This window comes from Caretta caretta, chromosome 6 (genome assembly GCF_965140235.1).
Source record: "Caretta caretta isolate rCarCar2 chromosome 6, rCarCar1.hap1, whole genome shotgun sequence".
In the NCBI taxonomy this organism is placed as follows: Eukaryota; Metazoa; Chordata; order Testudines; family Cheloniidae; genus Caretta; species Caretta caretta.
Window position 1 is genome coordinate 58,288,306 of NC_134211.1, and position 24,046 is coordinate 58,312,351.

Sequence of the window (24,046 nt, forward strand, 5' to 3'; positions counted from 1 at the left end):
CTACCCCAGCTGACCATTAGATGATCTGTGCTGGTATGTCCCTCTCTCTGCAGTTTGGAGACTGACCACAGAGTTATGAAGCAGAGCCAAGCAATTTATCCCAACAGAGAGGTGGAGCGTCTCCCCTGCATTCTTACAGAGGGATGTCTCAGAGTAACTCTCACACTCCGGGAAAGCACTGCCAAAATCAGAGATAACAATCACAGGAAAATGCTATTTGTGGCTTTGTAGCATCCGTCATGGAACAGCCGTTATGGAAGCTATTCCACTGTGTAAAGCTACCACCATTCAAAATGAAAAGGTTTAAAACCTTAGCCAGTCAGGCACACACACTAATCCCACTGCTTCACAGCCACAGCTCACGACTTGGGACAACAACTGGGTAATTACTGATTAAAAAAAGACATGCATTAACCGTAGGCATATTTCAGAGATGTAAAGATGCAGTGTGGCTCTCCTGTGGTAATGGAAAATGCCATGACACTGTCCTCAAGTGTATAGGAATTAACTCCAGTATCCCGTCCAGATTTAAATTCTGATTATTACATCATTCTGCCTTCTTAGCATTCCTTCTGCAGTTTCAACTAGGCATGGTTTTCAACCTCACTGCCTCACTTAAATGTTGTGTAGCGCCGTATTGAACAGCTGCCATGTTTTACAGTGGAAGTGGTTAAATTTCAATGGTGGTTGATGGGATCACTGTGCACATTTTGTTAAGTTTGCCCATTGCTTTGGGAGGAGATAAATGGACTCTACAAATATCAGACTTATTGGGTTGACAGCCAGGTTCTTCCACAGAGCACAAGCACAAACAAACCTTCTCCCACCCTTAAGACAACGGCTCATCCCCACCAGCTCAAGCAATTGTGTTAAGCTAGATAGGAAACATCCACTCAGAGTGCAACAAGAGTGCATTCATTTGGTATAAGCATTGCACGGATGTGGTAAGCATCATGCCTAGCCTTCAGACAAGATACTAAACTGAACTCTCATCCTTCCCCAATCACTGGTGGCTGCTCTCCAGGTAGAAGTTAGGCACTTTTCAAACAGAGTTGACAAATAATCCCAATACCCCAGCAGAGAGACTTCTTCAACTCCTTAGTGAAACCACTCTAACACCCCAGGCTGGGTGCAAGATATTTATAAGCACAGAATGGCTGCCACACACACTGACCCGGCAGTAGTAATGTTCATATTTGGGATGCTCCAAGTATGGGGCATGCTACAGACACAAAACTGCTGCATGGTTGATGTCAGGCTTCAAGCCATAGTAAATTTTCACAACTCCATTCCATTTAGATCCTGATACCATGCTCCATCACTGTGGTATGCAAGTCCCTAGTAGATTTTTAATCACTCATTGGGACGGAAACTTTTGACCCTTAGCCTTATAAGCCAGCAACCACAGCACTGAGCCACACAGCCAGCTAAACTAGACACCAACACAAACAAAGTGCTGTAGCAGCAGAGGAATACTCACCCTCATGGATGTTTCTCCACCATGTGGCTGCTGCAGCCTGAAGACCTGAGCCACCATGTGTTCTGTGGAAGGGTGCAGGAGAATGCGCCGGGAAGCCAGTCCCACCATCACATACCTGCCCATTGGAGACAGGCTCACAGAAATTGCATTGGGGCCTGGGGATAGAACATAACAGGTGACATTTCCTGTGAGGGATGGCCAGTGGCTCTGCAATGTCCTCATTAATTATCTACTCCCTCATCTGCCTTATAATCCACTATATAATGAGCTCATGCTGCAGTGACCACTGAACTAGGAGAGGCCTACCAATGCCAGTTAGAACTCTGCAAGGAGATTCCTCACAGCAGTGCCCTCCCATTAGCAACTAGGATTCCAGTACATCTTCACAGCAGTACTCTCATCATCAGCCAGGACTTCTGCAACAGGAGCTTCACCACAGCGGTGCCACATCATTGCCCGGTCAGAACATTGATATAATCTTCCTTACAGCAGTGATGTGCTACTTCATTGTGATCTTCAGATCAGGGCATTTCAATGCCAAGAGTACGCTCCTGAAGTAACAGTCCTGGACCTCTCCCATCCCATCCCCCTTATGCATTCTTACCAAATCTTTTCGTGTATAGCATCTCGCCCAGGTTGTGAGGTGCCAGAGAATACACAGCCAGTATGCCTTCATCGGGAAAGCCCCGCTGACTGCTGGGAATGAAGGCTGCCAGGAGCTGCCCATCTGCAGAGATATCGCAGCTAGCATCATTGTAAATCTTGCAGTTCTGAACAAGCACATTCACAGAGGCTGCAAAAGAAAAGGAAAGAAAGGAACAGGGGTTAAAGAAGTAAAGTTGCAGTTGGGAAGAACTGAGGCTCAAGCCTAGCGCCAGAGATAGGGATCTTCCATGCAAAAGGGCTACAGATTTTTGGTCTCCTTAAAAAGGTCCCACAGTATTTACAGCCCTACTGGAATACAATCTATTACAAAATGGAGACCAGACATTTTGAGGCATCTGAGGCTGGGGAAACGAGATCCATTCACCTCTTAGAATCTTCAGCCTTAAGCAGAGAACCAAGGACGATTACATGCTATCAAATCACCTTCTTCATTCTGAGACCACACTTTGCTAAAGATGGCATAGTTTAGAACAGGAGTTTAGAACTGTGGACCTTTGAACACTTGAGGTCCACAGAGAGGTGGCTGTCCACAGGGTCCTTGTTTCCAGCTGCTAAAAAGGCATTAAAATATGTATTATCTTTAGCTACTTTCCCTGATATTTTCCTCATATTAGTAACTGCTGTAGTTGCCACAGTGATTTTTGTGTTCATGAATGGGAGAGGAGTAGGGGACCCAGACAATGGATTCTGAAGAGAGATGTCAATGAAAATCTGCCTGTTAATCTGTAGTGTACGCTGAAAATCTAAGAATCATTATTTTAGGGTAATTAGAATACATATGGCAAACCAGGAGCCAAACACACAGACATCTTAAAAGAGCTCAGAGTTCAACAGAGTTGCCAGCCTAAAGCTATATTCCCTTTATTTGCTCCAGTAAACAGGAGATAAAGGGTAAACACTCCTCACTCCAGGTAAGAAAGCCCACTTTTGGTGTGAGCATGCCAAATCCACCCTAGATATGGCTAGCAATTTTCGCTGGTAGAACATTCTCTTCTGGCCAGCCCAAACACCTCAGCGCCAACCCATCATTCCACTACTCCAAAGCAAAAAATAAAACAGAAAAAAATGCATTGTATGCGACTATATTTGAGAAACAGTCTGAGACCAATGAGGCAGCATGGTCTAGTGGACAAGACACTGGACTGGGAGTCAGGAGACCAGGGTTCTGCTCTTGACTTGCTGTGTAAATTTGTGCTACTCACTTCCCCTCCACTGTGTTTGTATAGCCTCCCACCATAACCATTTGTCTGTCTTGTATATTTTGGTTGATGGCTCTAGGCACTAAAGTAATAACAGACTATTGTAATGCTTACTCAAGGAGCAGAGAGAAGTTTGCCCATGCAGCTTAAACATTAGCACTTCGGGATTTCTGACGGCTTAACTGTGCAATATTCTCAAGAAGGTCTGGGCCGGAATTGCATGGGCTCTTTTTACAAAGAAAATCAAGAACCACCTTCACTTTCCAGGACTTTGAAACTCAGTGGATTACAAAGCATTTGCAATATTAGTCTGTTTAAACTCCATGTTGTAGCACTGTTTTGATAAAAAGCAATGGAACATGCTGTTCCACACACCTTAGCCGAAGGCACCCATGGAGTGCTGCCTCAACTTACAAAGCGCACAGGGGCCTTCACACAACCCCTTCAGACCTTACATGGTCTGCAGGAGGACTCAATATATTTGGCTACAACTACACATAGGTGCACCAAATGCTTCCTCAGCTGGACAACCAATGAGTGTAGTAAAAAGGAATCTGCTGGGCATGCATGGTATGTCATTTTGAAAGGCCCAAACTCAAATCAAGCCCAATTTTCTCTGTTCCCAAGGTATTTTTCCTGAAGGCTGGTCCTTGCCCAATTTCAAATTTCAGCTCCTGCTATTTCATCTAAAAAACTGATTAAAAATAGTTACAAGCATTAATAATAGACAAATTAATTCCACTCCCCACAAAAAAAATACTCTTCTTCTACTTAAAATGGCTGAACCATTTTGCTCAACCTTGGATGACACCAAGTATGGTGAGTTTAGCTTAACAAAAGAGAAGGTTAAGGGGTGACAATCACAGGCTATAAGTATAAACCTAGCAACAAATATTTGGCTCTTCAGTCTAGCAGAGGAAGGTAGAACACAATCCAATGGCTGGAAGCTGAAGCTAGATAAATTCAGAATGGAAATATGGTGTCAATTTTTTACAGTGAGAGTAATTAACCATTGGAACAGTTTACCAAGGGGATGGTGGATTCTCCAACACTGACAATTTTAAAATCAATATTGGATTTTTTTTTTTTTTTTTAAAAAGCTCTGCTCTAGGAATTATTTTGGGAAAGTTCTACGACCTGTGCTATATAGGAGGTCAGCCTAGAATAGATGATCACAAATGTCACTTTTGCCCTTGGAATCTATGAGTTTCAGCCCATAAAAGTGAAAGTGTCAGAATATGATGGTACTGAAAACAAGGGGTTCCAAAAGAAACTGGTAAACAACCGCAACTAACTATAGAGGTCTGCGTCTGTAAAAAAGCTCCATAAAATGTACAGGGCACTACAAAATATATACAGTTGACCAAAAGAGGACAAAACACCAATTTCAGGGAGCTTACTGCCTAAAGATGCACGAGTGGATACAGTACAGAACAGAAAGGTGAGAGATCGTTCCATCTGGAATGCTTTGCATAATTCAGAAGTCTGCAGGAGGAAAAGAAATGGCAATTTACAAACTAGCCTGAGACAGTGCCAATTTGAGGTGATATCAGAAATTAAAGTGTGAGCCTGGTAGTTGTATCAGTCCATAAGAGGAGAGCAGGACACGTTACATGGAGTATCTGAAGAGGCATCTGCAGAGCACTGTTCCTTTTTAAATTTGCTGCATATAGTGAAGCCCTCTTAGCAAGACAGATTGTTAGCTTCCCTGCCAGAAGTGAGCCATCTACCCAGCTTGATGTGAGCCTGGAATATGAGAACATCACAGCTGCACTGTACAGGGAGAGCATCCTGCATTTCAGTCCTTTCAGATCTTATTCACACTGACTTTGTGAAGATGCTTCTTTTGCCCAGTTTACGTATGGTCATGGGAGATGTAGCACTGCCATTAAGGGTTGAGAGATGCCAGGTTCACAGGAGGGAAAAAGTCTTAACTCAAGAAGTGGGGATCTCAGCAACCATCAGTAGGTTTTTGGTACAAGTAGTTACTCTCAAAGAACAGGGAATTCAAAACTTTCCAAGTCATGGTGGGTGGAGCTCTCTATACACCTTACAAGATTCTAGGTAGTTACTCTTTGGGACCTGCTCTATAGGAACAGCCAGTACAGATGATTTGAGAGAAAAGTTTGCTATTTCAGTAAAAATCATTGTGACAAGGCTGCCCTTTCATCTCCTGTTTTCTTTCACATTGTTAATGCAGTGACTGTGCTGACAGAACAGATCAAAAGAGACATCAGACAACAAATTAAGCTGTTGTGCCAACTTGGAGTGCATTACACCTACAGTACGATTATGCTCAGAACCAAGGAAAGTTTGGAATGCCAGCAAGAGAAGCGTTCTGTTTGCTCTGGGTATCTCAGGAAATAGCAGTAGCCAGAATACTGTGCCCATTCCCAGCCGCCCTCAGTGTTCATCTTCCTCATGGGTTGTATATCGTTTCTCGTAGACCTTATTTATTACAATTTCTTATGCCACACACTGGTGTGGGTGGGAGAGGCCTTACAAATCAGTGGGTACTGATTGTCTCCCATCTTGAGACACGGCCAATGTTACATAGGAGAATGGATTTCTGGCTTGTGACTGAGTGAGGTGAACAAGACCAGTTTGCCCAAGGTAGCACTCAGCAGCATAAGAAGAAAGACTATATTTAAAAGGGTGATGGGCAACAGACTTATGCTCAAAGTTTCACTTACTTTAATATATGTAATCTAGAGAGGAGTATTCAAAATTTTCTAATCAATTTACTGTACATCAATACTTCGTTGCTGAGAAAAAATAAGAACACTCACTAGAAGAAAACTCAATAAATGGGCAGTGTTGGCTCTGCTTCTGCCACCAACCTCCCAGTCCACTGCTGACATGGTGACTATCATTAAGGATATGCTTTAGTCACAGAGGTCACAGATTGTGTAACATTAACGGACCTCCATGACTTCTTCAGCTTCAGCCCCCACCACAGCAGCTGGAGCTGCCAGCAGCAGAGGCTAGAGTGGTCTCCCCCTGCAGCTGCCAGGGCTGTCTCCCTTCCCCCCTCCACGGCCAGAGCTGTCCAGGGCCAGAGCTATTCACAACCCCCACCTGCCCCGTGGGCACAGCTGGGGCCAGAGCTGTGCCCACCATCACTGCCAGAACTGTTCCCCCCAACCCCCAGCGCGGTCATCCCACTACCCTCCCCCCTAGCAGACACAGCTGAAGCTGACCTTCCCTACCCCAGAGGCTATGACTGGGGCTTGGGCTGTCAGTTCCCCGAAGCAGTCAGCCCCTCTTCCCCCTGGTTATTTATAGTAAGTCATGGACAAGTTGAGGGCTTCCATGAATTTTTGTTTATTGCCCACGACCTGTCTGTGACTTTTGCTAAAAATAACTGTGACTAAATCTTAACCTTAACAATCATGGCTCTGCCACAAGGAAAACAAAGAGTAGTGTTCATTTTGGAGTCATTAAAAACAAAAGGTGGGAGGAGGGAGAGAAGAAATAAAAGCTTATTAGCAAAATGGAAAAAAAGACAAATCAGTAGGGAATGAGATGGGATTTTACAGTCTTTACTCTAGCTGTCTATTTGGTGCCAGTCTCTGTACTGTCCGAGGCTTCTCGAGAGAGAGAGAGAGAGGGTTAGTCTCTAAGGTGCCACAACTACTCCTTTTCTTTTTGCGAATACAGACTAACACGGCTGTTACTCTGAAATGTGTCTCACATTATCTCCCACACCCACCCTCAGCATTTAGTAAGACCTGCTGTTGAGATGAATTCTGAAGCCTGGCTTGATTCATGGCATCGTCCCATGAATTCCATGCCTTAAGTGTTAGGATAGCTGTCTATGCATTGGGAAACAGTTGAACGAAGAACGTTATCTAACCGCATTTTGTTAATGACATCCTCTTCCAGAGTCATCTCTCATGTGAAAGATGGCATCTCCGATAGCAGAATACCCCCAGCACCATGACAGGGCACTGGGTTCAGTACTGACACAAAGGAAAGAACACTCCTACAGAATGCCTTATCACTACCTCTGCACCATCTGGATATTCCTTGAAGGTGTCCCATTCAAGTACTAACAAGATCAGAGTTCAATGTAATTAGGTTACAGGCCATTCCATGACAGGCAGGTCTGACACCATTAGTAAGGGGAAAACAGCCTGGAGAGGTTTCTCACCGATACTCCTAATACAACAGCAGCTGAAACAAGGTGTGGTGCCATTCTTATTTTTGCACTTAACGCCTAGAGTTTATAGTGGTGGATGCACTAAAAATACAGAAACACAGCAGAAGAGGAGGTAGGCCTGTCTACTTCAAGGCGCACCAGTTCAATTAAACTGATTTAGGTGATGTCTACACTATTACTTCTGTCACAAAACTCATGTCACTTGGTATAAAAACACACCGTTGAGCGACGTAAGTTACACCAACATAAGCACTGGTGCGGAGAGACCTATGTCGGGGGGAGGGGAGGGGGAGGGCTTCTCCCACTGATGTAGCTACCACTGCTCACTGGGGATGGTTTAATTATGTCGATGGGAGAGCTCTCTCCTGTTGGCATAGAGTGGCTACACAGGAGATCTTACAGCAGCACAGTTGCATCAGTACAGCTGTGCTGCTGTCAGCTCTCTAATGTAGACATAGTCTTAGGGACACCAGTGTAAGTCTATATGTAGACGCTCTTCTATGGATTTAAAATAGTCTTTTTGATTTAGCTTAATCCTGCAAAAAAACCCCAAAAAATTAACTTAAACTGAACCAAGCAACTCAAACCGAAATACAAGTATTTTCACACAAACTTTGATCAGTTTCACTAAAACCAGTTGAAAAACACATTTCTAATGAACATGGTGGAGGCTTGCATATAGACAAAGGCAAAGATAAAAACACCAAAACCCTGCGTGGACATGCTTACTTCAATTTAATCCCTTCTCATATTGCTTTAGAGTCTGTCAAGAAATTTATAGGTACAAGTTAACGCAATATAGTGGGCTTCAAGAGATATAAAAGTATGTCCCACAGAGATACGGTTTGCAAGTTAATTTTGGGTAAATTGATGTAACTTGTGTGATTAATCAACACCTTGGCAAAGAAGTGAAAGTGAGGGGAAAGGAACTGTTCAAGGTCACATCAATAGGGCCCTACCAAATTCAAGGCCATGAAAAACGCATCATGGGCCGTGAAATCTGGTCTCCCCACCATGAAATCTGGTCTTTTGTGCACTTTTACCCTATACTATACAGATTTCACAGGGGAGACCTTAGACCATCCCACACTTTGCTGCAGATTGGCCTACTCATGTTTGCCATCCTTGCCTGTCAAGTGCCCTTCTCTTCAGATCTTCCCATTTCATGCTGAGGTGCTTGATGTCCTTCAGAATTGTTCGTTTCCATGTTATTCACGGTCTTCCTCTTCTTGCGTTTCCTGGCTTTCATTCAAGGGCGGTATTTGGTTAGTTATTTGTGAGGGTGCCTTTTCCAGTAATTTTTCTGACTTCTTTATTCATCTTCCTATCTCCATATCTTATTCCCAATATTCTTCTCAGACATTTCTAATGAAATGGATCCAGCTTTTGCTTATCTTTCTTGGTAAGTTGCCATGTCTCACTGCTATATGTTGTGATGGCGATAACATTTGCTTTGTACACGTTCAGTTTTGTCTTGAGGAAGATGTTTTTGAGTTTCCAGATGTTTCTGAGTCTTCCAAATGCAGCGTTTTCCTTTCAGATTCTCATTTCCTTGGAACTAGTACTATCTTGGCTGATGGTACTTCCAGATACGTAATATAGTCCACCTTCTGCAGTTTCTCTTCTTCCATTTTGATTTCTGTCCCTGTAGTCCCCATTAACATGACTTTACATTTTTTTGCACAGGGAAGACCAGCGTTTCTCAAATTGGGGATCCTGACCCAACAGAGAGTTGCAAGTGGGTCACAAGGTTATTTTAGGGGCAAGGGTCACGGTATTGACACCCTTCTGCTCTGCTTTCACAGCGGGGCGGCTGGAGAGCGGCAACTGTGGGCCGGGCACCCAGCTCTGAAAGCAGCGCCATGCCAGCAGCAGCCCAGAAGTAAGAAACGCAACACCATACCATGCCACCCTTACTTCTGCGCTGCTGCCTTCAGAGCTAGATGGCCAGAGAGTGGTGGCTGCTGACTGAGGGTTCAGCTCTGCAGGCAGCAACACAGAAGTAAAAGTGGCAATACCATACCATGCCATCTGTACTTCTGTGCTGTTCTGGCAGCAGCTCTGCCTTCAGAGCTGGGCTCCCGGCCAGCAGCTGCTGCTCTCCAGCTGCCCAGCTGTGAAGGCAGTGCCGTTGCCAGCAGCAGCACAGAAGTAAGGGTAGCAGTACCGCAACCTCCCACCCCGTACAATAACCTTGCGACCCCCGCCCCTGCAACTTCTTTTTGGGTCAGGATCCCTACAATTACAACACTGTGAAATTTCAGATTTAAATGGCTGAAGTCATAAAATTTATGATTTTTAAAATCTTAGGACCGTTAAATTGAACAAAATGGACTGTGAATTTGGTAGGGCCCCACACATCAGGGTTCAGTAACAGACAATCATAACCTCCGGAGTTACTGGCTCCCAGTGCTGTTCTCTTTCCTCTGTGCCCCAGTATAAGGTCTCAGGTTTCAAGTGCAGCTCTGGAGTAATTCTGGCCAATGAACCAACAAGAGCAGGGGTCCATGAACCACAGGTTGCAAACCATTGTTGTAAGATGTACAAAGTGCCAGAGATACGTGCAGCAAGTGAGTGGGAAGGAAAGGGAGAATTAAATACCTAAACATTTTGGGAGGGGGGTGAGGGGGTGAGAGAACCTGGATTTGTGCAGGAAATGGCCCAACTTGATTATCATGCACATTGTGTAAAGAGTTGTCACTTTGGATGGGCTATCACCAGCAGGAGAGTGAATTTGTGTGGGGGGGTGGAGGGTGAGAAAACCTGGATTTGTGCTGGAAATGGCCCAACCTGATGATCACTTTAGATAAGCTATTACCAGCAGGACAGTGGGGTGGGAGGAGGTATTGTTTCATATTCTCTGTGTGTATATAAAGTCTGCTGCAGTTTCCACGGTATGCATCCGATGAAGTGAGCTGTAGCTCACGAAAGCTCATGCTCAAATAAATTGGTTAGTCTCTAAGGTGCCACAAGTACTCCTTTTCTTTTTGCGAATACAGACTAACACGGCTGTTACTCTGAAATAAATGAAGGTAAGCAGGCCTGGAGCCAGGTTCTGGCTAGCCAGAGTGGGGAACCAGATGGGCACAGCACAGGCTTGCAGCAGGGACCGAGGCTGCAGACAGACAGAGGATGGGCATGATGGCAACAGAAGACAGAAATATTTGAGTCCAATAATCTGCTAGTTATAAATGATCTCTGAATGGAAGTATCCTAGCAAGGGAGAGGGAGGAGTTTGAAATATTGATGCCTCGAGGAGCAGATGGTTCTGCCTTTCTCTGGGACTCCATAAATTATAAACAAACACCCTACACAAAAATTTAACAGCAGCCTGCTCCAGGGCAACCGGATGAGCCTAGAAGAGTTATCAGCAGCTGAAACACTTTTCAAATGCATTAAAAGCAAGTGGAGAAGCCCAGAGGATTTTAAACCAGCAGCAACGTTTCCTCCTCTCTGATCGCAGCTTTATCCTTGTGCCAGGGTCTCTGACTAGGGAGGGAACACTTCTTGTGGTCAACATGGCAGAGACCTGCCCTTGGGCACAGGTCTGCTTCTCAGGTGAAAAAACCTGATTAGTACTACAAATTAATCGAATCACTGACATCTGGTACAGTGCTCACAACGTCTGAGAAGATGCTACCTGCTACTCTCCAAAAGATACAATGCCCCTCAGACAAACAAGATTGCATTTAATTACCTTTTTCCATGCAACATTAAGAACCAACTTTTAGAAATGGGCCTCATTTCCAGCAAGGGTGTAACCCTTGAAACACCACCCTATGGATTTCTAGGGGAGGGGCAACAGAGACAGAGAAAAGGAAGCAGTGCAACTCTCCCTCTACGCATGGGACCACCAGCACTCTTATCCCTACATATACAGTAGCTGCCTTTATTCCTGGGATAGGCTCCACATACTTATCTGTGAAAGAAGAAGGCTCCTTAAAAAAGAATCCATGCCCCTCCCAAGCACCATCAAGTCACTGAAGGCTGCACAGAAATACACTACAACAGCGTTTCTCAATGACCAGTCCATGGACTGGTGCCGGCCCCTAAGATCTCCCTGACACAGTTTAGGAAGGCAGCAACTGGTCCCTGGTATCAAAAAGGTTGAGAAACACTGATCTACAACTCAGTTGTTTCATGGGTAAGGAGGTGGGGAGGAAGAGAGAGAGAAGTCCAGTGATAAGGTTTTCATCCTCCACCTCCAGCAAGAAAGCTGGATGTGGCTCCCTTTGAGATCCCAAACACCATAAATCCCAAGGGTCATTGGAAGCTATAGTTACAATTCCAACCACGTGTTAGTATGGTATGCAAGAGACCAAGTGCTTACTCCAAACTCTAACGCAGCTGGGTGCTGCCAGAATACCACCCAGTCAGCCCTTCCGCTCCATGCAGCTCTCCTGCACTTACGAGAATGTTCACTGATTTGAGGAGATACCCACAGAAACTGATCCACCCAAAGAACCCTAGATGAAGTCAACAAGGTGTACGTGGGCAAAACAGAGCGGTAAGAGCACCCTACATGATTCCAACAAACTTGCTAATTATTTAATGGCTCCAGTTGAAGTGACAATCACATCAGGAAATCCAGTGTGCTTGGACTGGACCTTTGGGAATTCCTAGGAATTCTGGTGCTAATGGGGCTCAGTGGGTAGGGGGGACCTGCAAGGAGGCATTAGTTCCCTTCCCAGCTTACCATTGCTGATTTCAGGCAGGTCAAACTTGGTGAAGTCCCACCACTGGAGCCGGTAGGTGGTATTGGCAATGTTGCTGGCTACAGCTGACTGTCCATCTCCAATCACAGCCCCTGGAGGGAAGGAGAAAACAATTAGCAACTGGACATCTTTGCTTTCCCTAACAGATTATCTGAAAATCACAATATAGGAGATGAATCAACAAACATTTTCAGCGCCCAATGCACAAAGGCCTCTGGTTTCCTAAACAAAAGTAACGAAGCTACATTTACAGAAATGGCAACAACTCACAAACATCTGAGCAGAGGAAATGGAGAAAAAGCCACAACTATCCTTGCATCACATTCTGGGGACGGAAGATGGTTACCACCAAATATTTACCCAAACACAAAGGAGGTTTCATTTATTCCTACCTACTCTCATCTATTCATTTCAGACTTATCTTAATTTATTGACACCATCACAAGGTGCATGTCATTAACTCCCAAATTTCTATGCAGTTTGGAAAGCAGGCAAATGTATGCTAAGAAACAAAAAACTATGGCCTTTAAAATGGCTCTCATCAGAATTAATTTGTCCTATATGAATATCCGCCTTTGTATTCCCCATTCCCACTCTTACTTCCCATCCCTGAAGGGACTGTTTGACTGTAATATCTATCCCTATTAACAGGGCATATATTTATGAGAAATCAAGAAGCCAATATTTGAGCTGATCCTGGGGCGGGGTGTGGGGGTAGGAGGGGAGAGGAGTCTCGTCACTCCCGCAAAGGAGAGATCAGAGAGAGGACAGGACAGAAAGATGGTATGTTCCAAGCAGACACAGAATGGCAAACACATATGATCCCCTTGTCTTAGTCCATGAGCTTGCCTTCCCTTTGCCTTTCCTATTAATTTTATGTGCCATGTTTGTCTCAGGTAGGTGTAAGCTTTTCTGGGCAGAGAATCTCTCTCTCAAGCCCGATATAAAGTTATGGTGCTATATAAATAGCACAGTGCTCATTATGCTAAAATGCAGGTGAACTTGATGACTAGGCTGGGCAGAATTCAATTTTTTAATATAATTTTCATGCAGGATATCAATGTTTATTCATAAGGGTTTTCTTTAGATTTTTATTCATTTAAAAGTTCACAGTTGAGTGAAATTGGGAGAAGAGGGGATTAACATCACATGTCTAAATATACAGAGTACATATCCTTAAATCAAACTAAAGTTCTCAAGCAGCATTTTTCTTACTTTGTCTATCTGTAAACTTAGATCATCATCGATGGAAATATTTTTTCATTGTGTGGGTATATGGTGACATGGACGTTCATCGACATTTACCAACAAAAATGTAATCCTGCCATGTCTATTACAGACTGACTTATGCAGTTGAGTCACATGTGTGTCCCTCCTGGCCCTTTAAAATGACACCCATGTATACAGTGTTGTAGCCTCACAGAGGTGGTTCTTTGGTAAAGTCACGTTTTATTGGATATGCCTCAGCCTCAGCACTAAGAGAAACTTAGAAAACCACCTCCTATTTCTTAATTCACTCTGATCTCTGGCTGGCACGGGGGAAAGAGGCTCAACATAGCTGTCGGCATAGTTCTCTTCTCTCTGTAGCTCTGTTCTGGCTGGCCATACCTACTGCCACAGAGGCAGCCAGAAACTTATATTCCCCCTTGCTGGAGCTAGGTGCCATTCCCAACTCCAGCAAGCCCTATCAGAAAGCTCAGACAATGCCCCAGAGCATTCAGTTAAGAGAATGCCCTGGAAACTCATACCTAGAAGAGATGTGGCCAGAAAATAAACTTCTAAGCACACTGGTTTGAAACAAAGGAATCACCCTGGCACATCACAATGGAGTAGCTCAGTGGGATTGCACTCAACTTCTGGGGAGGTGGAGGAGAAGAGAGTCAGTACCCACACAGCAACAATGTATTTGAAGGGTTGGGAATAATCAGATATTTCATATTCCTGCATATACAATGCCACTACCTTCAAATGCAAGCAGGCCTAGTGCTGTGGAGACACAGGCGCACACACAGACAAAAGCCCAAGTTAAAAGAATTTGGTCATGGAAAGGAAGACAAGCCAAATACGAATGAGGGAGAATGCAGACCCCAGACTTTAAGGGAATTTGTTTAGCTGGAGCATTCTTGGCACTAATGATGAAAACATTAGACTGTTAGTAGCCAAGTTCTCCCAGAAAGTCTGCACAGGATGCTGCAGCAGCCATATTAGACGAGATGAAATTTCTTGGACAATTCAGATTTTGATTTGTGCCAGACATACCAACTGCCCTGGCAGATGGGTGGGAGTTTGCTAGGCACCAGTTGGCACAATGGCATGCAAGGTGATCAGGCTAAGCTTCCTAGATTCTTTCATTCACCCTTCGCTCCTCCCTTATCAAATCCTAGCAGAAAGCTCAGGGCAGCAAAATAAAGATGGTCTGAAAACACACTGAGCAATGCTTATGCTCTGTCTACAAATAACAGAGGTGAGAACAAGGGCAAAGAGCAAACTCAAGAACAATCCTGACGAACAAAGAGGAAGACACTGAAAAAGGGGCTGCTGGTCCCCTTTATACAGATAAACTGTCCTAAGCCATGGTTTGTGGTTCCAGCGAAAGCTCTGAAAATATGTCCAGGATGAGATTTCAGAGCAGTCAGAGCTATATATTGTGTACTCAGCTACGACAGGCCTCCAGCGACTAACAGCCCTCCACTGTGCTCCCCTTGGCCTCTCTATCTGCCTCTTTCAGACACACTCACAGACTGCTTGGAAAGCAGAATTGAGAACCTTTTCTATCACTGTATAAATGCCTAGTGCTTTCCCTCTATATCCCCCCCAAATGCACAGGGCTCCTCTGAGAACCCTGATGGTAAATGATGTTCAGTATGCTAATAAAACTATCCTGCACCTGAGAGTTAATACCCATCAGCAAGTCCATATCTGGGGAAGGGAACGGGAGACAGATTGGCAAGTTTAAACTCCATACTCCTAGGTCTGCTGTTTTCAAGCCTGCCTTGAGCATGTAACTGCAGGTTCCTCTGGTGCGGCCACTGTGCAAGGAGAGAAGAAAAGGAAACTGAAGTCTCTGTACAAAAGGCACAGTGATGGAACCAGCAGGGTGGGAGAAGTAACAGAAACTATCATGATTAGGTTACAGTATTTGCCATATAAGACTTGGTCACAAAATGGTTTCTCTTCTACAGAAATACTGCAGATAGTAAAGGAAGCAGACATACCACGCAGGACACCTACTCTTGTAGCAGCCTAGCTGCAGTAAGACATAAGCCTTTCCTTGCTTGTGAGGAGGATCTTTACATGCCCTTTGGCTCCCAAAGAGAAACCTAACAAGCCCCCTAGTAATGCCACAAACAGCAGTCTCCCTTCCCAAATCTATGCACCACTTTGTATGAGTAAGTCATCTTTTTAGTGTATGCGCAACATACCTCGAGATGATCACGATTCACCACCGAAATCGGTTCACTGGTTTGATTATTAGCTTCACTGGCCTGGGCAGTGATGGGGAGCACAACATGAACACTGATGAGTGTGTCCCTGTGAGTGAGTGAGTGTATGAAAGTGGGAGCACACTTCTGTCCACAAAGCCCTGGCTATCAGCTGCACTTTCAACCCCTGGGATAACAAACCTTTCCAGTGTTCTTAACCTTGTACACTTTGCTAGGCCTGGCATACTGTACAGACGCTATTTCCCCCTCAGTAAAAACGGCAACATATCTGTTTGTTGGCTTTGTGACACAGTTGTATCCATTGCTACAAACACTGAGCGACAGCAAGCCACTGGCAAATGTTTCCTGAAATTTTCGAGACCTTCTGGTTCTGCCCAGAGCCCTTTCCAAAAGGATAATGGTGTCCATTACCCCTTTGCTCTTTTTTTCCTGGGGGTGCCAGACTCTCTCTCAAGGGGTAAAAAGCAGATCCTTCTCTGTTGTTCCAAGAAAGGGTAAAAGCAGCCCTCTGCCCCTTCACCCACATGGCAGCCCTCTACACAAACACACACAGAGTCTGGCAGAAGCTAACACAATAGATGGGTGTTACCGCCACAGATAGCCTAAACTAGAAAATCTCATCCATAGCAGAGAGGAGTGGGCAAAGGCACCAAACCTAGAAAGGGTCTGCTGTGTATGGATGTCCATGGGCAAAAGGGTTCTGGCCACTTCGGATCCAAAGTGGTTCACCCCACATAATGTCTATTCTGCAAATTTACATGCTTTCATTAAGCAATTATCTACATTTACAGTAATTATGTAATTGAGAAGTGTAATTATTAAATTACATCTAGTTACATGTAATCAATGTCATTCAGTTTTGTCTCTCAAATCCAGCCAGAAATTTCACACTTACATGCACCATCCTACAATAAAGACAATTAAGAGAAAGCAAATCTTGGACTCTCAGTAAAAAGGGAGAAGTAGGGGGAGAATATACTTTCATGTGTGCCCCTCATTACCCAGGGCCCACACAGCACTGCCCCAACTATTTCAGTTGGTCTCTCCAATGGACGAGGAGTCAGAAAGGTGAACAATTTAGGAAGAAAGCTAAAAACCCCCTCTCCCATTACTCAGCAGTTTCTGAACAATGAAAACCATCTGGGACTTGCTCTCACTGCTGGCTTTGCCAAACCAGGTACTGACCCAGGAAGGTGCTGCTGTCTCTTAAGCTCTGGCGCAGCCTGGAGATACTGAAGGAACATCCACACAGGAATTAAAAAAATCTGGGGCTGGAAAGGTCAGTTGACTCAGGCTTGCAGAGCGTGGGCTCCAAGCTGAAAAGACTGCTGTGTAAATGTCTGGGCTTGGGCTCAGTCTGCAGCCCAAGTTCTGGGACCCTGCCAGGGTGGAGGGGCTCAGGCTTCAGCCCAACCGTCTACACAGTAATTTTTAGCCCCACAGCCCAAGTCAGCTGACCTGAGCCAGCTGCGGCCATGATGCGGGTCTTTTTTCCCTGTGTAGACATACCCTAAGAACACTTCAGCTTCTTTCATAGATTCGAAGGCCAGAAGGGGCTGTTGTGATCATCTAGTTTAACATCCCACATAACACAGGCCAGAGAATGTCCCTAAAATAATTCCAAAAGCATAGCTTTAAGAAAACAGCTAGTCTTGATTTAAAAATTGCCAGTGATGGAGAATCCACCACAAACCTGGGTAAATTGTTCCAGTGGTTAATTACCCTCACTGTTAAAAAGTTACACCTTATTTCCGGTCTGAATTTGTCCAGCTTCAATGTCCAGCCATTGGCTCATGTTATAATTTTCTCTGCTAGATTAAAACACTCATTTTCAAATATTTGTTCCCCATGTAGGTACTTATATAGTAATTAAGTCACCTTATCCTCCTCTTTGTTAAGACAAATAGATTGAGCTCCTGGAGTCTATCCTATAAGGCAGGTTTTCTAATCCTTTAATCATTCTCATGGCTCTTCTATGAATCTTCTCAAATTAATCAACATCCTTCTTGAACTGTGGACACCAGAACTGGACACAGCATTCCTGCAGTGATCACACCAGTGCCAAATGCAGAGGTACAATAACCTCTTTTCTCTTAGAGAGACAAGGTGGGGGAGGCAATATCTTATTGGCCCATCTTCTATTGGTGAGAGAGACAAGCTATTGATCTTACACAGAGCTCCTCTTCAGGTCCGGGAAACTAACTCATAGTGTCACTGCTAAATACAAGGTGGAACTGTTTAGCATAAGTTGTTAACACATATTTCAAGGGACCATTCAAGGTGAACTCCTACTCATAACTCCCATTTATGCAGTCAAGGATTACATTAGTCCTTCCAACTATAGCATCTCACTGGGGGCTCATGTTTAGCTGATTATCCACCATAAGCCCAAAAATCTTTTTCAGAGTCACTGCATCCCAGGATAGAGTTCTCCATCCTGTAAGCATGGCCTACATTCTTTGTTCCTAGATGTATATATTTCCATTTAGTTGTATTAAAAACACATAGTTTGTTTGCTCCCAGGTTACTAAGCAATCCAGATCAATCTGTATCAGTGACTTGTACTTCCCCAATTTTTGTGTTACCTGAAAACTATCAGTGATGATTTTATGTCTTCTTCTAGGTCACTGATAAAAATGTTAAATAGCATAGGCCCAAGAACTGACCCCTAGGGGACCCCACAAGAAACACACCCACTTGATGACAATTCCCTGTTTACAAGTCTTAAGTCTGGATAGAAGCAGATCAATTCTTCCAGGAAATGGTTCTCACCAGTCACTTGACAGATTGTTCTGATTTCTGGAGCTTCCTTTGTTTGGTGGAATCACAAGTGACTGGAGCAGGTACCCAAGAGTCTTGGGCTTGTCATCACCATGAGCAAAACGACCTTTTTCTACAAAGATGTAGATTTCACAATACTGAAATCTGAAATGAAGGGCAATTGAAATGCAGTGAACGTGGGTTTGATTGGCAGCTTTCCTGCGTCTGTCTATCACTGGGTAATAAACACTAGGTGATGGCAGAAATGAAGATAAAGGCTTTCAGCACCCCTCTCCCCCCAGTCTCTACCCGCCCCCACTCAGCACATGTCGAGAGAGAGTTATAAAAGAAACATCAGCCTTTTAACAAAGATATGGTTAAAAATTTTCCTTACGTGCCACCTCCATGTGACAATTAACCACCTGTCAGCCTTATCCACTCAGACGGTCCGATTCATCTCAGACACGTGGAAGAATCAACTGTTCATTTGTGAATCAAGCCATGCAAGCCCAATATCTAAGCACAGAGGGGGGCCCAGGAAGAAACAGCACAGAGCTTGTCTTTAGAGCACTCTAATGTTCCTTCATTGAAGAGCAGGGTACTTGCTCTGTTTCCAGAGACTCACTGGATGAGTTGGTAATATTCTCACCATCTTTATACAGGTATTGCTGCTTAAGTGTCAGAGATGGGGAGCAGCTACGTGCTTCAGAAGCTTTCTCCCTTGCTGTACATCTAACAGAAGCAATAGTTCAAGTTCTTCCAGAACTTGGCATAAAAAAGTAAATCCCTTATTCAGAACCACAGCTGGCCTATAAGATGCTAGAAACTTAGGGCCACATTTACAAAGGTACTTATGTGCGTAAAGATGCAGACAGATATCTAGTGGGATTTACAGAATCCCTAAGTAGGTTAGGTGCCTGACTCCCATTGAAAAAAGTGCTTAGACACTTTGTCAATTCCAATAGGCATTTATTTGCATCTTTAGGTGCCTAAACACCTGTGAAAATTTGGCCCTTAAGTCTGTGTATTGCTTGTGGACAATGAAACTCTCCTTTGGAGCTGCCCATCAGTTTCTGCGTTTACAACTGGGGCTCAGCACACTACTGACACTGGGTTCTACACCTCACTAGCCTTGTGTTAGTTCTAGACACAGCACAGACCAACAGCCAGGTGGTCTGCAACACTGCACAGATCCACCAAAGCTGAGCAGGACAGTGGAGTCTCTCTAACAAGTCCAGACAAAGAAGCTTTCACTGAAAATGGATCGGCCCAATCTGCTGCACACAATGATCTGGAAGTTCCCAGGGAGAGGCATATTTCTCACACAGACAACTCTGATGCAGTTTAATTAAGTTCAGTTTCGATATTAACAGTGGCCACAGAAGCCAGGTGAGGTGAATACACTGAGATCATAATCTGGCTTGTGCAGGAAGCCAGGTGTTTTACAGGACAGCCTTGTTTCTGGGATCACCGCTGGCCACAGTAAATGGTCAGATGCACCCCAGGAGCTAACCAAAATCCCAGTGAGCCTCCTCTGTTCCAGGCTACCAACAGGGCATGGTTCTGAGCTAGCACAGTTGGCTACATACAACATTAGCCCAACGCAGAAAGATACAAGTGCAGACAGCTGCCATTCTTGACATACAGCCAACTAGGGTAATGTTTTCCAGCATACCAGCAAGTGTACAGCAGCAGGCACAATGCATCTCCTGCCAGAGTTCTTACCATTTCAGTAACAATTCCCATGCCCATTCATAAACGTAGGAAGTGGAAAATCTAGTTCTATATATGCTAAGCAGAGAAAGGCTTTAGGCTTTGTGCAATGTTAATGAAGAAACACAGGCAGAGTTGAGTGGGCTCTGAAGGGTGGATCTTTTAAGAGACCTGTTTTCTTCCCCATACCTGGTAAGGAGAGTTGCAATTCCCTAAACAATACTCATTCCTATTACAAAATCTCTTTTCAAAACTGGGGTTTGATTCAGCAGTCAGTGGAGAGAAGAGTAAACCCCAACTACAGACTATGAACATTCTACCATCTTGATAGGACTTCAGAGTTAAGTGCCTAGAGATCTTTATGCGACAGACATTGCAAACGTCACATAGAAAAGGGGAATCTAGCTGCTACAAGCTTCAGATGATTTAAAAGATCAATTGGTTTGCAAGAAACACAGGTGACAGGGAACAGCTGTCCAGCCCAACGCCTCCATCTCTGATGTTGCCTTGATGGCTCCTTGACATCTTACTTTGAAGACAGGGGAAGGGCTTATTTTTAACGTCAGGTCAGATAATTTGATAAAGAAGTGCTTGTGACACGTCTCGCTTTGATGGTAGGATGGGTTTCCCTGAGAGACACTTGAAGAGGTTAAGATCCCTTTCAAATGCTTCCCCTCTTGTCAGAACTGTTTGTGCTTCACCTCTATGAAAAAGAGACACATTCAAGTTGGTAACTGTTCTCCCTAGGAGAGAAAATCCAGATGCCCAGAATCTGAGCACATCCTCACTGAAATGCCACTGCTCAGATAGGCCTGCAGAGTGAGAGACAGAGACTCAATTAGGAAAGGGCACTGCAATTTCTAAAACAAACCACAACTGCCTCATGGGACACTGGCATTCAATGCAGAATCCCTCAGATCAGGACACCACAAGTCTTACATTGCAGGGTGGGAAATACCATGCCCCAGCATATTCTGTGTACAACCCCCCGCGCCCTCTCCAAGTTCTATCCTATAGAAATCATGGCCAGCCATTCTCATCATAAACAGAATTAACAGGGAGGAACAAACTCTTCTGTTTCCTCTGGTTCCAGACCCAAAGTTTCTGAACCCGTGTTACAGACAGAACACACAGCTGTAGTCTCTGATCTCCCAAGAACTTGCTACACCCCCACCACCCGCCTCTTTCCATCCATCTGAGATTCTCAGCACTGAGCAAGAGACCTGATTCAAAAGCTGCTTCTTACTGCTCCCTAGGTACCTGCCGGCCATTGCCCTAGAGAACATGGCATGAGAGAACAGAAAAATACTTGTGCTTTCAGTTGTATTTGTCCCCAGTGAGACCGCATCTCTTCCGTGCTATCCCATCAGAAATGTGGACATACTGGGGCATCTTTTAATCAGGCTTCACCATGTAATAAATTGAGATAAAGAAATGACTATTTACCAGCAATGAGTTGTTAGGGGACAAAAGAGAGCATGATGGTGGCAGTCATGATTAACGATTAAATTGTATTAATTATTGATGTGTAATTATTTAGCTTGTGTGTATCCACCATCTTAGAAGACAATTAGCTTGAATGGTTTAGACACATTTATTGTGGGGTAACAAATATCAGTGAGTGAAGAGAAGCATCATGTACTTTGCCTGCCCAGGAAGGGGGGCTTTGGGGATTGACTGTGCTGTTCTTGTTCCTCAATTTCTGCTGGGTTAGTGGGGTTGAGGAGGATGTGGCTGGTGCGTGTTTAAAAGTTGCTGGAAATGGCTATTAGGAGCTCCTTGTTTGCAGCTTGAAATCTATCAGCAACAGTCATTTGGGACACTTTTCTCTCAGGAGAAAGGAGGAACAAGTTCCCCAGCAAGAAGGAGGCATTGCCTCTACTTGTACATAGCACTAATGGGGTCATTAGTTACCTATGACTAAGTCATTGCCAAGCTACATTTGGGGTTTGGGATTTAGGGAACTTGTTGGAAAACAGAATGTAGGGCTGGAGTCTTCCTGACTCGTGGATGCTTCCTGGGACGGCCGTTCCATTTCTATAGATGCTGCTACCTGGGCTCTTTTCCTGGGGTACACCTTCACTGCAATTTAGGGTGTAACAGTAGCACAGGTAGGCATACCTATGCTAGCTTTAAACTAGCTGGTGTGTTAGCAGCAGCAGCAGTAAAGAAGTGTACCCCAGTGTGGACTACCAACCCACATACAAACCTAGGTCCCTGGCAGGTTTGCAGTCAGGCAGCTAGCTGGTGGTACCGCATCTTCATTTTGTTACCTGTGATAGCTAGATTAAAGCTAGCGTGGGTATACCTACCCACACTGCAATTACATGTTAAATGGCAGTGTAGATGTACCCTGTGAGACCATTTCTCTCACATTTCTGTGAGGCAGTGATTTGTGCTGGGAATTTGTTTCATGCTGCCATATAATTTAAGTGGTACGGCATGTTCCATTTCAGGAGGAAATTGTAGATTTCGGAATCGCTTTGGTGACTGTTTTATGTTAAAAATGGTTTTACCTGCATCTTGTTTCATCAATTGTTTTAAATTGTTTCTGCCTTTCATGAAGACTCACTGCCTTTTTTAGGCTGTTTTTGTTTTCTGTGGATTCTATATGCATCGTTCAGCTTCTATTGTACAAGAATGTCTAGATGGGACCTGACAGGCTTTGTCTCTTTCTAAATTCTATGATTGTGTGTGACAAGAAATCCACTACCTGGCAGTAAGGGGTTCAGATGTAAGAGCCATCAGTGCCTGTCTGATCACGGGAGACAGGGCTCTCATATCTCCTGGCTCAAATGTGGGAGATGTATCTGACTTGTAGCTTTCCTCTGTCAGTGTGAGGAGAAGTACAGATCTGTGGAAATACGCGTTCATTTCTAAGTCTGGAAGGCAGTACAGATCCACTGAAATGAACAATGCACGCTATATCAGAGACCACTCTCTCCCAGACATCAGACGCTGCAGAAGGGAAATGTTCTTCAGAATGATTATAGCAAGGTGACATGTGGCCTGGCCCTTCAGTGCAGGATGAGGCGGCACAGTGGACTGAACTTTCAAGAATGCTAAGAAACAGATTTTTTTTGCTTAACTTCATTTGAACCCCAACACAAGAGGAAGTTTACAAACCCTCTTTGCAGCTTTCCAGAAACAGGAAGAGACTTTTAAAATCAAAATGCCAAACCTTCCTGCCACAGCTCTCTCCCTGTTTTGTGAAATCCCTGTGAACTTGAACTAGTGGGCTCTCAATAGCTAATCTGTGCTGCGTGTCAACTGGGCTCCTCCCAGTGCCAGTTCTGTCCTTTGCAGTGCCTCCACTTTATCCTACTGCCGGGTCTCTTGCATCATTTCCAAACCCTTCATTAAATACTGCTAGAAATCTGCTTTTTAACCTCCACATCTGTGTTTATCCTTTGCACAAAACTAGAGTGAAATACGTGCCTGGCAGGCATTTTCTTTTGTAAAACTCCCTTTTCTTTCCCTTTCTGACTTTTCAGAGCATGAAATGTGCCTGCTAATCTTAATTGCTTCAGATGGCGAGCCTTGCAAAGGCAGGACAAAGCCTTTCACCAGTTAGTGTAACCCTGCACAGTGCCTGCACACCCTCCTCTGATTCTAACCAATCCCAGGCCTCCAGAGAGCTTCCCTGTCCTGTTTTGCTGTCACTGATGAGGAGTCAGAGCACAAACTTCCCCACATTTATTCCTTAGTCAGCTGCATAAAGCTACATTGAAGAAGGAACGTCACTCTTCCTGGAGTGGTTTCCTTTTCGCCTTGTATGTAGTCCAACAGATTAGTTCATGCAGTCCAGAAGGTCTGTTCTTGTAGTCAAGGATCACCAGGTTGTGAGAATTCCTGTTGGCATGACTGAGACATTGGTTGACCAAGGTCCTGGAGTAGGAATGCCTTGT

The 24,046-nt window shown here is 44.4% G+C and overlaps 1 protein-coding gene across 4 annotated transcripts in view; it reads right to left on the bottom strand.

The window, feature by feature from the left end:
• AMBRA1 (autophagy and beclin 1 regulator 1) overlaps positions 1 to 24,046 on the bottom strand; it is a 203,730-nt gene that overhangs the window by 70,382 nt on the left and 109,302 nt on the right. For all 4 annotated transcript variants that reach the window (XM_048852666.2, XM_048852664.2, XM_075129561.1 and 1 more), the window contains 3 exons: positions 12,204 to 12,314; positions 2,085 to 2,273; positions 1,481 to 1,635 (listed from right to left, as the gene is read on the bottom strand). In XM_048852666.2, coding sequence (XP_048708623.1) covers positions 1,481 to 1,635; positions 2,085 to 2,273; positions 12,204 to 12,314 — 455 coding nt within the window. The remainder of the gene's footprint in view (positions 1 to 1,480; positions 1,636 to 2,084; positions 2,274 to 12,203; positions 12,315 to 24,046) is intronic.